Source organism: Lycorma delicatula, chromosome 1 (genome assembly GCF_047948215.1).
Source record: "Lycorma delicatula isolate Av1 chromosome 1, ASM4794821v1, whole genome shotgun sequence".
Lineage (NCBI taxonomy): Eukaryota > Metazoa > Arthropoda > Insecta > Hemiptera > Fulgoridae > Lycorma > Lycorma delicatula.
In genome coordinates this window covers 396,748,855-396,762,600 of record NC_134455.1, presented here as the reverse complement: position 1 = coordinate 396,762,600, position 13,746 = coordinate 396,748,855, and the positions used below count along the sequence as shown (strand labels likewise).

At 30.5% G+C, this 13,746-nt stretch overlaps 1 protein-coding gene and 1 long non-coding RNA gene across 9 annotated transcripts in view; one reads left to right on the top strand and one right to left on the bottom strand.

Moving 5' to 3' along the window:
- Positions 1–13,705, top strand: part of LOC142317388 (T-complex protein 1 subunit alpha-like) — a 31,599-nt gene extending 17,894 nt beyond the window's left edge. For all 8 annotated transcript variants that reach the window (XM_075353918.1, XM_075353915.1, XM_075353919.1 and 5 more), the window contains exons 5-7: positions 1,311–1,492; positions 9,121–9,284; positions 13,222–13,705. In XM_075353918.1, the coding sequence (XP_075210033.1) occupies positions 1,311–1,492; positions 9,121–9,194 (256 nt within the window). In that variant the 3' untranslated portion in view covers positions 9,195–9,284; positions 13,222–13,705. The remainder of the gene's footprint in view (positions 1–1,310; positions 1,493–9,120; positions 9,285–13,221) is intronic.
- The window catches only part of LOC142317390 (uncharacterized), an 80,448-nt gene that overhangs the window by 7,268 nt on the left and 59,434 nt on the right, over positions 1–13,746 (bottom strand). The window lies entirely within an intron of this gene.

The window sequence follows — 13,746 nt, the reverse complement described above, 5'->3', positions numbered from 1 at the left end:
AATAATGTATTTTATACATTCATCAATTAAATTGATGAATTTAAATAAGTCAGCTGCATAGCCTGCTGAATATTTATCGGTATTCTTTAATTCATTATTATAAGAGTAATGTAATTCAATGGAATTTTATTACCCTGCAGTAAAGGAATTTAAATGGTTATCATTTTGCAGATTAAATTAACCTACTCTTACAATTGCAGCTAGTTTATTTACATGTTGCATATGTACATATATATATTTTTTTTATTAATCTGTTCAACCTAAGTACAAAATAATAAAATAAAATAGGATGACATCTATCTTATTCCATAATTCAAGCAAGAGCGCTTTCATGAGTCCCTCGCATCATCAGGTTTGGCGAGTAACGGAGCCTGAGGGAGAACAGTCTGGTTTTTGGCTCATAACTGATGAATTGAAATTAGGTTTATCTTACATGGCAGACTATCTGATGAACAATAAACATTCTATTTTTGATATTAACACAAACACACACACACACACACATATATATATATACATATATATATATTGGAAGTGAAATTTGGACAATCGGAGTATCTGAGAAGAAAAGATTAGAAGCTTTTGAAATGCGGTGCTATTGGAGAATGTTAAAAATCAGATGGGTGGTTAAAGTGACAAATGAAGAGGTGTTGGCCACAAATAGATGAAGAAAGAAGCATTTGGAAAAATATAGCTAAACGAAGAGACAGGCCACATATAAGGCATCCTGGAATAGTCGGTTTAATATTGGAAGGACCGGTAGAAGGAAAAAATTGTGTAGGCAGGCAACGTTAGGAATATATAAAACAAATTGTTAGGGATGAAGGATGTAGGGGGTATACCGAAATGAAACAAGTAGCACTAGATAGAGAATCTTGGAGAGCTGCATCAAAAAAAAGACAAAAAAAATATATATATATATTAGAAATTAATAAGACTATATAAAATTAGAAAAATATTACATTGACATATTTTACAATCAAAATTTCAATTTAATAAACTATCGGACAGTGTCTGAGGAAGATGGTCTGCTACAGATAACAGCACTCGTGTAAATTGATAAGCAATTTTCATTATTTTAGTATTTTTATTATGCAATAATGGGATTTCAATTAGGTTGCGGGATCACAAGAAAGTACTTTAATGAAACGTTACCTCAATATTCTGTTCTAGGTGGTTTATTTAATAGATTTGAAATGTATGTAAAATATGTGTATGTAATAATTATTTAATATTAAAATAATTCATTATCATTTTTACCAATGTGCTTTAGCTGTTCCAAAATATTTTAACCTTATCTGTGTTATCAGTGACTGTGAATTCTTTTCCAATATGGCTGTCGATGCTGTTGAAGCTGTAAAAGTTACAGATAGCAAAGGTGATGTTCTTTATCCAATTAAAGCTGTGAATGTATTAAAAGCACGCGGTCGTTCATCTAGGGAAAGCGTTCTTGTCAATGGATATGCTATCAATTACACTGTTGCTTCTCAAAGTATGTATTTATTATTTTTATTAAATCTAAGCTTGTATATTTATGAATACTTCTTATTCTGTTGTTATTCTAGAATAATTTCAATTTTCTGTATCGATATTGAATTTAATATATTTCCACCATTGTGGATATAAATTTTTTTAAATTCATTGACATTGATCGATTAATTAATCAGACTTTTTTTTATTAAATGGTGCTTTCATTTCATTCTTTTGGAACCGGCTTAATATTTTATATACTACTGATTTAATATGCATATGATTTATGTTCTGGGAGTGCGGCGGGCAGTGTAATCTCACCATGTTTTCAGAATTGATAAATACTAGAATATTTTAATTTACTCTTTATGAGATGGTTGTTCATTATTTTTATTAAATTACCACCGGCTAATGTATACATTACATTTTGTTTGATCGGTTAACAATAAGCAACCCCTCCACCACGGCTCAATGAGATGAGGGTGATACATATGACATGTAAATGAGGTGTGGTCTTGTACAGACTCATGCTGACTGTTCCTGAGATGTGTGGTTAATGCAACCCATACCACAAAAGTACTGTCTAGTATTCAGATTTGTATAAAAGTAGGATTTAAACCTCAGCACTTTCGACTTTGAAAATCAACTGTTAAACAACTGATTTGCGACTATGAGTTAATTACTACACCAGCAGCCTGGTGGGCAAATTTAATTTAACAAGCACCAGCCGAGTGTTAAATTTAATAAGTAAAGATTAAACAAATTGTTAAAAAGGTGCAGTAATTTATTCCCACGGGATATTGTTTGTGGGTTTTTACACAGTAAAATCTAGGCTTCTGCTTTATGCTTTTATAAACTTTACTGAAAAATCAATTTTTTCCCTTCACTTTAGTGGCTCTCTTAAGAAGATCAAATAGTTTTAAGTATCTGGGCAAAATAAAATACACATCCAAATAGAAAACATAAAAAGAGCGTATATAAAAGATAATGAAATAGAGAATGCTTATTGACTAACACATAATAATTATAATAAAGTCTCCTTTATAAATATATAATAGAACACTGAAAAAATTAACAGATTTCTAAGAAGGAAAAAATAAATCTGATTGTAGCAATTAAGACGGATCTCCATGAGGTCACAGTTACAGAACAATGTATTTTAAACAGTAATCTCTTTAGAAAGTTACTTTATAGTCATGAGTTTCAAGAAATAGAAAAATAAGGCCAGAAAGGAGAAAGAAACAGTCAAATTATGAAGAAAAACATGAAAAGATGCTAGAAAAAATTATTTTAACTTTGAAGATGAAAAAATCAATTTAGTAGTAGTGAAAAGAAGTTTTAGCAACTGATAAATGTAGCATTTCATATCATTTAATACTATTTCAGGCTGATCTGTCAATGCAAAGATTTATAAAAACCTTTTACATAAAAATTTGTATTTACAAATATGCATAAAACATTAGAACAAAACAGTTAAATTTTCAAGATGAGACTTGCAAAAACGGTTAAAAAATAGTTCTAAAAAAATATTTTACATCAGCTTGTAAGTTTTATAAATTTCTGAAGTATTGTTAGTTGTAAGAATTTGAAATTTTATTAACCAGCAATTTTTTTTTTTTTGATTGATGCATCTACACAAATTTTTAAAATGTATAAATTCTTATAAAAATATAATGTTTTTTAATAATTTCAGAAAAGCTTGTACAGTTATGTTTTGTTATATTGTTAATGAATAACAGATTTCTCACAATATAAAGGTTTGGAAAATTTGTATGTATCAAATTTTGTTTGGGAGTTTTGGGGGTTAAAGTGCGAATAACCCCTGAAAGTATCAAAAAGATTCTAGTTGTAATTAATTTTCCAATTAATTTTTTAATTAGTTTGTAATCTTTCAGTCACATAGATTCAAGTATTAAGGTTGATCAGTCGGTTTAGTTTATCAAACTTTACAAGTTTGATATACTCGGCATCCTCTCAAAAGTTAATTTAGTGTTTTATATATATATATTTTATATATATTATATTATGTATAATATTTTTTCAGCCTCTGCAAAGCACAGAATTAGAGAAACACTGTTTACCTTTACTTTTTTACTTTATCATAACGTTTTCAGGCCTAAGCCCATCTTCAGTGATATTTTTTATAAATTTTTAGATTGTTTACATTTACCCATTATTATATTAGCTTTTTACATTTTGTAAAAAGTGTTGATTAAAATAAAAATTTCTTAAAAACATTAAAATAAATTAGAACAAATATTTGTACAGTCAAGAATGAAAAAATATACATATTAATACAAGAGAAATTGTATAAACATTGAATTATACAATTTAAATTTATTAAAAATTTTGGAGGATATTACATTCAATTACACATTTGATTTTATAAAAGTTTACATTAATATATGTAAAAAAGAAATAATAAAAACAAATTACAAAAAAATAGATGATCAAAAGTGAAAAATGGTAGGAAGAAAACAAGTGCAGAACAGATAACATTTATAATATAAATCAAATAACAAACAATTAAATAAATAAATATAATATAGTTTGTACAGATATTGATAATATACAGAAAATCAGATAAATTTAATATAAATGATAATTTAGTGAATCTTACAAAAGTTGTTTTTCAAGATGAAGAAAAATGAATAATTCCAAACTCATTTAAATTTAACTTGCCAAGTAATAACATAAATAAAATTATAAAATGATATAACTAATAAAATTAATTTGTAATAAAAATTGAATAATTGATAAAAATAAAATTTATAAACTACAAAACAAATTAAAAGAAAATAATTGTACAGTGAAAAAATCCGATTATTTCAATTGATAAATACAATGAAATAATAATAAATAAATGAAAATGATTTATGATTTAAAAAAAAAATTGTTTCTATTATAAATATATGTTTTGCTGTTAAGAACACATACAAGTAATCACTTGTTCTGTTCTCTACATTCATCGATCTTATATTTCTGCTTTTTTATATAATGGAGAAAAAAAAATTTGTTTGAGATAACAAAAGTGAAGAAGTGTGTCGGTAATTTTCAATCGCTTCATGAGGATTATGACTGTTATAATAATGATTCTGCTTTTGACTTGACTGTTTTCATCTGTTGAAAGTAGAGGTGTCTAAAAGTATAAATCTTGTACCAAAGTTTGGGGTCTCGTGGAAATTTCTGTGGACCGACCTATTAAACTTAAATTATTCTGCAGATTTACTCTTATACAACTTTTGTCTTGTGAAAAAAATGTTATCTGATTGTCACATAAAAATAATAAGTTAAGGATGTACATCATTTTTTTGTAATACACCCGTTCCTAAAAAGTAGTTTTCAACTAAATTTTACATTGTTTTAAAAGTTGAGTTACGATTTTGAAGTTTCACCTTATAAAGTTACGCTCCAAATGTATACTTTCATAAATGTTTTCCTGATGTCTAAATTCATTTTTGATGTAAGAAAATTATATTTCTGACTGAAAGTATTGTCTCTCTTTTCATCCTCTTCGACTTCCTCTTCTTCCTCTATAACACTAGTTTCTAATTCATTTCCTTTATTATAACTCTTCAATATATTCCACTCGCCTATGGACCTTTTCTTTACTATTATAAATCGGTGTACCATCTTTATTTAACACATTATTAAATTTTAATGTATATACCACAAAATTCTCCTTAACGTTCCTGTATCCTCTGTCCATTTTACGAATGATCATTTCTCTTTCCAGTTCTGAACACTTTTCTTTAATCTTTTTTTGCTAGTTTGCACTTCCCTTGCCCTTCCCTGTGTATACTATCTCTTATTGGTCGATAATTCCTGTTACCTTCTTCATCGCGAGCATTCTTATACTTTCTACATTCATCCATCAGCTGCAATATAATATATATATCCTCTTGATATCCTAGTTTTTCTACCACTTCTCTTTGTTCCGCCTAAGTTTGCATCTGTTGATTTAGGAATTTCCTTTTTAACATTCCTGCCATTTTTCTTCTATATTTTCTACCGTATCTTTTTTACTCAGACCTCTTGTGATGCCCTCAAAAATATTTACCTCCTCTTCCTCAAGCTTCTCTAAATTCCACTGATTCATCCGACACCTTTTTATTCTTCAGGTTTTTTAATACCAATCTACATTTCATTATCATTAAATTATAGTCACTATCAATGTGGGCTGATATACTTTGCAGTCAACGAGTTTATTTCTAAATTTTTGATTAACCATGATATAATCTATCTGATATCTTGCAGTATCACCTGGCTTTTTCCATGAATAAATTCTTCTATTATGATTTTTAAAATGGGTGTTTGCAATTCCTAAATTCTACTTTGTGCAAAACTCAAAAAGTTGATCCATTCTTTCATTCCTTTTGCTCAGCCCGTATTTACGCACAATATTTTATTCTTTGCCTTTTCTGATGCTTGCATTCCAATCTCCAACTATTATTTAATTTTCATCCCCTTTTATGTGTTTAATTGCTTCGTCAGTTTCTTTGTATACACACTCTACATCATCATTATGCGCATTTGTAGGGATATATTTGTTTAACAATCATTGTCTGCTTAGGTTTTGATTTTATCCTCATTACAATGATTCCATTGCTAAGCTTTTTGAAGTACTCTACTATCTTCTTGTTCATTATGAAACCTACTCCTGCCTGTCTTTTTTTAATGCTAAGTTAATTACTCTAAAATCACCTGACCAAAAGTCGTTCTCCTCTTCCCATCGAACCTCACTTATTCCTACTAAATTTACATTTAACCTATCCATTTGCCTCTTTAAATTTTCTAACCTCCAACCTTTTTTAGACTTTCAACATTCCACGCTCCGACTAGTAGAATGTTATTTTTTTAATTTTCTGGTAATCCCTTTCTTAGTAGTTCTCATCCGGAGATCCAGACAGGGGACTAGTTTACCTCCAGAATATTTTACCAAGTTAGGTGCCTCGATTTTTGTTGTATGAAAATGCAGAGAGCTACATTCTCTTGGAAAAAAGATAGCTGTAGTCTTCCATTGCTTTCAGCTGTGCAGTACTCAGAAGATTGAGTGATGTTGATATGGCCGTTTTAAATCTTCCTGACCTACACCCTTAACAACTACTGAAAGATTTGCTGCCTTCTTTCAGGAATCATTCCTTAATCAGGCTCTCAACAGACACCTCTCCGATATGGTTGCACCTTTGATCCAGACTCTATATCACTGAGCACTGAAGCCCCCTCAGCATCGGCAAGGTCTTATGATTCATAGAGGGAGATGGTATGGAATTATGGTAGTAGTGTGATAGTATGGAGACATTAAGGAATTATAGTAAGATATCTTTCCTAATATCTGATTTTCTTTAGATTTCTCTTGTATCCAGCCTCTGGAATGTCCTGTACAGTGTTTAGCATCATTGGTCATTGCAGTATTATTTATCTTATAGGCAAAAAACAGGTGTTGAAATTCTCGTTGTCTAACATGTAAAAAACATATTTTTAGTCTCACTTTCAGAGGTTCCAGTTTTTTAAACTTGAAGCCAGCTAACTCTGACTGCATTTTAGACATATTAAAATCACAAACCAGGTCAATAAACTTTGCTCTAGTGATTTTGTGAGGTTCATTGCTTTCACCTTAGTAATCTGGATTCTCCTCTTCTTCATTACTTTGTATATATAGCCTTCATCATTTTCTTCTAAACTGCATGTTTCTGGCAAACTGGAACAGGTAACCATCACGGTGTGGAATAGGTCGTATAAGTGAAGAACACTTCACTTACAGCAGATTTCTGGAATTTTAAATACCTTTGATTTTTGTGAAACAGCTTGTTGAGTGGTCCATAGGATCTCTATATAACAAGAATAGCAAAAGGAATATGTTTTTGGTACCTACTTAGCCAGTTGTGTAGTAGTTACACAAGAATTACAGCAGATATGAGCAACCCAAGACTTGTCCTGGTCTCCTATTTTACTCCCAAAATAGAGGTATTGTGATTTTTTAACCAAAGTAGGTAATATTCTCTGCAAATTAAAGTTAATTCACCTCGCACATAACCAAAATTGTTAGAATGATTTATAAAACTACGAAACATTTTTATAAAAAAAAAATAACTATACAGTAAAACAATACCTGTTTGCATCAGAAAAAGTAGAAGGAAAACAAAAGACCAGACTCAAAATGGTGTTCTTTTGAAAGCCAGAATAAAACTGATTCTCTGATCTGAATTATTCGGTAGTAAAAATAGTGATTGAAATGAATATATCATTTACAATGTCATTTATTAATTAAGGCTATTAATTAAATCATATTACTGTGATAGAATATCCAGACCTGTAGTAGTATCCATGTCATTCTATAATGTAATATGCGGCATGGTTCAAAAGTAAGGGCTGATCGGTAACAAAATAAGAACAATTGGAAAAATGAAAAATTTAATAATGGTTTCATATACTTAAATACTTATTATATTTTCCTACATAATCATAATTTTGTTAATTCTTTTGATATCGTGAAACAAGCTTCTTCAAACCACTGCATAAATGAGTCCAACCCCTGGGATTGTAGCCACTTTAATATAGAGATTTTCAACTCTTCATTTTCCTCGAATCGTTGAGGTGCAATCCAGTTCTGCAGGTGTAGGAAGAGATTGTAGTCAGTGGGTGCAACAAGATCAGGACTGGATGAAAAATTTCCCATCTGAATTTTTTAATTGTTTCTGTTGTGCATGTAGCTGTATGTTGACGTGCATGAATTAGAGTGTGCACCACACTGATTGTTGTTTCATTTTGGCATTGACATACAAAATTCAAGTTTTGTCACCAGTGATGCTATGGGAAAAAATTTGTCTCACAGTTAAAGCAATCAAGATAAGCACCTACAGATGTCATTCTGTGATTTTTGTGAGCACTTTTTAACATTTTTGGCATTCATCGAGCACACAGTTTACGATAGCCTAGGGTTATGATTCTCTACAATTTGAGAATTCTTTGAAACTTAAGGAAATTCTAGAGAAAGATTGTAAAATGACAATTTTCTCTCACCTTTGCATTCATACAGAATGAGATCGTCAGTCTTGTCACAAAGGATCATCAGAAAAGTGGACAAACACTAGTCTGGCCACATCTCTGTTTGCTGTGAACATTTGAACGACTCTTCTGAAACTGGTACGTGATTGTCTCACTTTCCTTTCCTTTATTCATTGCGTTAAACCAGTATGTTTCACACAATTAACTGTGAATTTCAGCAGCATTTTTTTTCTCTGGTGTTTATAAATCTAATCATCGATTGAACTTCACAATCTGCGGAATTTGATATTACCGCATTAATTTTAACACGCTGTTTTTGCAAAGGTAATCAACAATCAACTGATGGCAATGTGGTAATTACATACCCAGCTGACCACTAAAAAGCTACTGCTCATGCACGAACCAATCTGTATTGCCACTCACCGTTTATAACTCGTCGACCCTTTCTTTTGAATTGCATATTGTACCGTAATTATCACGCTGGTCGCTTCTCCAAATTATTCCACTCTTATCATTTATAAATATGTAAAAATTATAATATAAGCTTAAACTATCTATTTAAATGAAGCTTCTAAACTGGTATAATGCTAATTGGATTTATGTATATTGCTTTAATGAGGATTTTTTTTACAATTTTTACAGAGCTCCGGGGAGAAGTTTGCAGTTGCAGAATTTACTCAATTTTTGTTGGTCATACCAAAGACATTAGCAGTTAATACGGCCCAAGATGGCACAATTCTTGTCGCTAAACTGCGTACACACCATAATTTAAGTCACACAGAGAAGGAACTTGCTTATCTAAAATGGTATGTACTGACTAGTTACGTGCTTTTTTCTTCCTACATTTTGGTTGGTTTCCTTTCAATATTTAACTGTATAAAATGTATCCAGTAGTTTAATTTGATAATTGCTATAGGCTGCTGCTTTTAACAAATAAAAGCAAAGCTTTTGGTTGAATATCCATGTTGATCTTTTGAGAATTACAAATTTCCCAGTTAGTACATCTGTTAACTTCCATAATGGATTAAACACATACCAATGGTATGTTTTCTAATTTACTCTTTCTATTGATCTACTTCAAAGAGAAAGACTAGGAAAAGACTAGTAGAAACAGCAGTATTAATGTAATATAATTTTAAAAGAAAGCGATTTATTTAAATACTTACAAATTACAACTATTTTTACTTTATTGTTGTTAATGCTCTGTTATTACATTTTTGAACATTTTTTTTTTATTTCAAAAGATTATTAAATTCTATGTTTATATGCTTATATTCGATTTGTGCAGTTTGAAAATGGTTAGTTTTAGTGTAGTTGAAGATATAGAAATTTTACAGTTTCTTACGAATGTCAATTAGGACGTTGAAATTAACAAATGTGAAAATGAAAGTCTTTTTTGTTGTGGATGAAAATTATAGTTTGGAATTGGAAACAAAATAATATATATATCTGCCGTACTCTAATATTAAGGTAAGTAAAAAAATTACAAAAAATGTAATTTTTGAATTAAACTAAACATATTTACATATTTTCCACAAGAAATTAAGACTTTTTCTGAAAGAATAGGAATTCTTTTTTTTCAAAAATAAGAAATCTTACTGGAGTACTACTGTACTGCATAATTTACTTATAGTACATAAAAATAATGGAAGTTTTTACTGCTTTTGTAACTTAGAATTCTGGAGGTTTAAGTATTATACATGATTTCTCAAAAATTGTGAATAATGAAATATATTTATCTTCAAGAAAAGAAAAACTAAATTTTGCATTTTTTGTACTTTTAAGGTCCTTTTTTTACTTTTCCTGTTTACACTTCGGGAATTACCGTTTAGATAATACTTCAGAGGATGAATGAGGATGATATGTATGAGTGTGATATAAATGAAGTGTAGTCTTGTACAGTCTCGGTTCAACCGTTGTTGAGATGTGTGGTTAATTGAAACCCAACCGCCAAAAAGTACTGGTATCCACGATCTAGTATTCAAATCTGTATAAAAGTAATTGCCTTTACTAGGACTTGAACACTGGAACTCTCGACTTCCAAATCAGCTGATTTGGGAAGACGTGTTCACCGCTAGACCGACCTCTAGCGGGTTACTTGTAAGTCCCTGTTTAGAGAAAAGTGAACTAACAATTATAACCCGCCCAGAGGAATGTAATTATGAAAAATAGGGTGAGATTATCAATCTGGAAATTTAAAGGTTGATAAATATTGATATTCTAGGATAGTGACAGAGAGAGAGTGAGAGAGAGAAATATATATAATCCAGCTATCTTTATTAAAATGAGTTTTTTGACAAGATAATTTAAAGTTTCAGAAAATTGTGGCTTGCAAATAATAACTTTTATATATTAACATTAATTATCAGAAAGCACTCAGTGCTGAAAGATTGGCTTTGAAAGTGTTGGCCGAGTGGCAATAGAAGTATCTGCCTTGTTTTTCATGGCTAATTAAAAAATTATAGATTGTTTAACCACATGATTAATAGTAACAGAAAAGATGGCGCTGTAGTTCATCTGAATAGCCGATATATTCTATAATATAGTTTGAGGCTAAGAAATTTTATGCCTTTTTACAAAGAAAATTTTGATGATTATATTGTATAATGGGAAAAAAGTTTATTTGCTGTGTTACTAGCACCAGTTGCTCTATTTAACATCGGTGTAATCTTATCTTTTGATCGATTACATTAAGTTTGTAGATTCATGTCATTTGGTTCAGTTTGGTTTGTATATTTACGCAAATATTGGTGTATATATACTGGGATCACTTAAAAGTAGCTTGTTATTTAAAAATATTAGTTTCATTTGAAAAAAAATATTAGGAAATCTCTATCTATTTCATTGAAAGTTTTTATTTAAATAATTGAGTAGCAAGAAAAATAATGTATTTATTTATTTAACTAATATGAAAATAATGTTTTCCAAAAAATCTCAACTTGTTTTGAACCTCTGTCTTGCAGATAACTTGCTAATGAAACGGTTAAGAAAACCGCACAGGATAGATAAATGAAAAATTTTGTTTATGATGGGGATTTTTCTGTTACTTCTCCTTGAAGGCAGGGCTGCTTTAATTACAAACACAGCCCCAAAGGAAAATCAGGGAGTATTCATCCCTAAACCTTTTCTGCTGTCTTCTACGATTGTTACCGATATTCTTGATATTCGCATGCCACACCGATTTGTTCTGCAGCTAGTGCCCATGATGTAAGCATGCCAAATTCTCTCGGGCATAGTCCCTGTGCTGCAACAGTTTGTCACATTTGTACACCAGTGTCATCTCCCTTCTGCAATCATACTCAACAGAGGGTCTCAATGCCCACGCTTTCTGATGTGCTTCAAAGCAACAGACCGGTCAGGAACCGAGTCTACTTGTATCACAGTTCCCTGCGATTGCTGTTCAGCCATCTCTGGAGGTAAAAGATCTTCTGGTGCTGACTTTTTTTATGACCCTGTTGCTATGTACATAGTTAAATTACCGCTCAGCTGAGTTAGTCAAGACTGTGAATACCTCTTGTTTCTATGTCCAGATATATATATATATATCTCCTATGCAGGGATTAATTCCTAGATTATATTTTTTTTTAAAACTGAAAGGCTGAAAATCTTGTCTGCGCATTGGTTATACTACATTAGCTGAAAGGTTGTTTATTGAGGTTAATTAAAAAACTTGAAAGACAATTCTTTAGGCATTCTTAACTTAACAAACCGGTTAACAGTGCCGAAAAAACTAAATTGACTTGAAAGTAGGTAAGGTTTATGATTATCTTTCTGCTCCACTGTGTTTGAATGAATAACGGTCATATAACACCTGTCATGTAGTAGTAACAGTATGTAACATCGACTTTATGGTAGTTGTTGGAAATGGTCCCTGTGAAAATTCATATATATCTGCTTGCATTTAACTTCCCGAAGGCTGTGGGGATTTTCGTGACAAACATTAGTTTTTGAACACGATGGCCATACTCCCTTAGAAATGACTTTGTCTTCAAAAATCTCTTGCAGTAACTGCATGGACAGGCAGTCTATGGCTATATATATTATCTCACAGTCTCGTTGAATCCAAACATTATTAATCTTGTTCTTGTTCGGCTCTCCTGTGAATAGGTGAATTAAATCACTGTAGCCATTGAATTTGTTTCAGTTTCCTTAAATTTGTCAATTAGCACTGTTACATGTGTTGATTAACTACCGGTGAACCTGGAAATCTTAACAGATTTTTTTAAATTTGTCTTACGTTGTCTGTTTACTTAGTGTGCTTACAGTATATGTATTCAAGGAAAAATATTCACTGTACTAAAGTAAACATTATTCTGAGCACAAATAAAAATACACAACCTCAATAATGAAGACAAAATGAACAACAAAGAACCAGATACACATTCTTGTCTCGATATCATCGACCTGACTGGCTTGCAGAAGCAAAGTGCAGCTCGCTGATTATCTGTCGACATATAATTGTCTCTATAGTTGTGTAGTTAACTTTTTGAATTGCTGTGTAATAATAGTAATTTTTCTAATGCAAATTATTTATTTTAAAATCTAGTGATTCAGATTAATTGTTCATCATTATTTACTTAATGCGGTTAATTAAGTTAATGCCGTTTTAAAATAATTTCACAGTTTTGAAATTTGTCGTCGTTAATAAAAATATTACCGGTATTGTTTCGTGATTTAAGAGTATACTTTTATCTTATTAAGTAAATTTCAGTTGTTTAAATAGCGGTAACATTTTTGTTTCAGAGATGGACTTTATTTATATGAAGGAATTATTAAAAACAACAAAATAGCTGGAGTATTGGAACCGGCATTGTCCAAAATAAAGTCACTAAAGTTTGCTACAGAGGCTGTAGTGTTTTAGTATTGATGACACAATCTGTCCAGATCCTGAGCATAAGGATGATAAATCTTATAGAAATGCTTATGAATCAGGAGAGCTGGAAGGTTAACATCTGTATTGAGAAAATTATCATTTGAAGTTAATGCCTAGATAAACCAATTTTTTATAAATTATGTTTATTTAGCTATTAATTAAATTACCGTTTGCACTACTTGACAACTATTAGCTTCTGCCTTCTAATGTACATTATAAAAGGAGATAGAATGTTAACAGAGCTACAAACTGAATTTGGAAAGCAGATATCATTTGATTAAGAAGACTGTAATATTAGTTTTAATCTCATTTTGTTAAATGTATTTATTAATATATAAGTAATGTTTTTATATATGTTGAGTTAACATTTATTATAGTAGATTCCCTTCAATCAT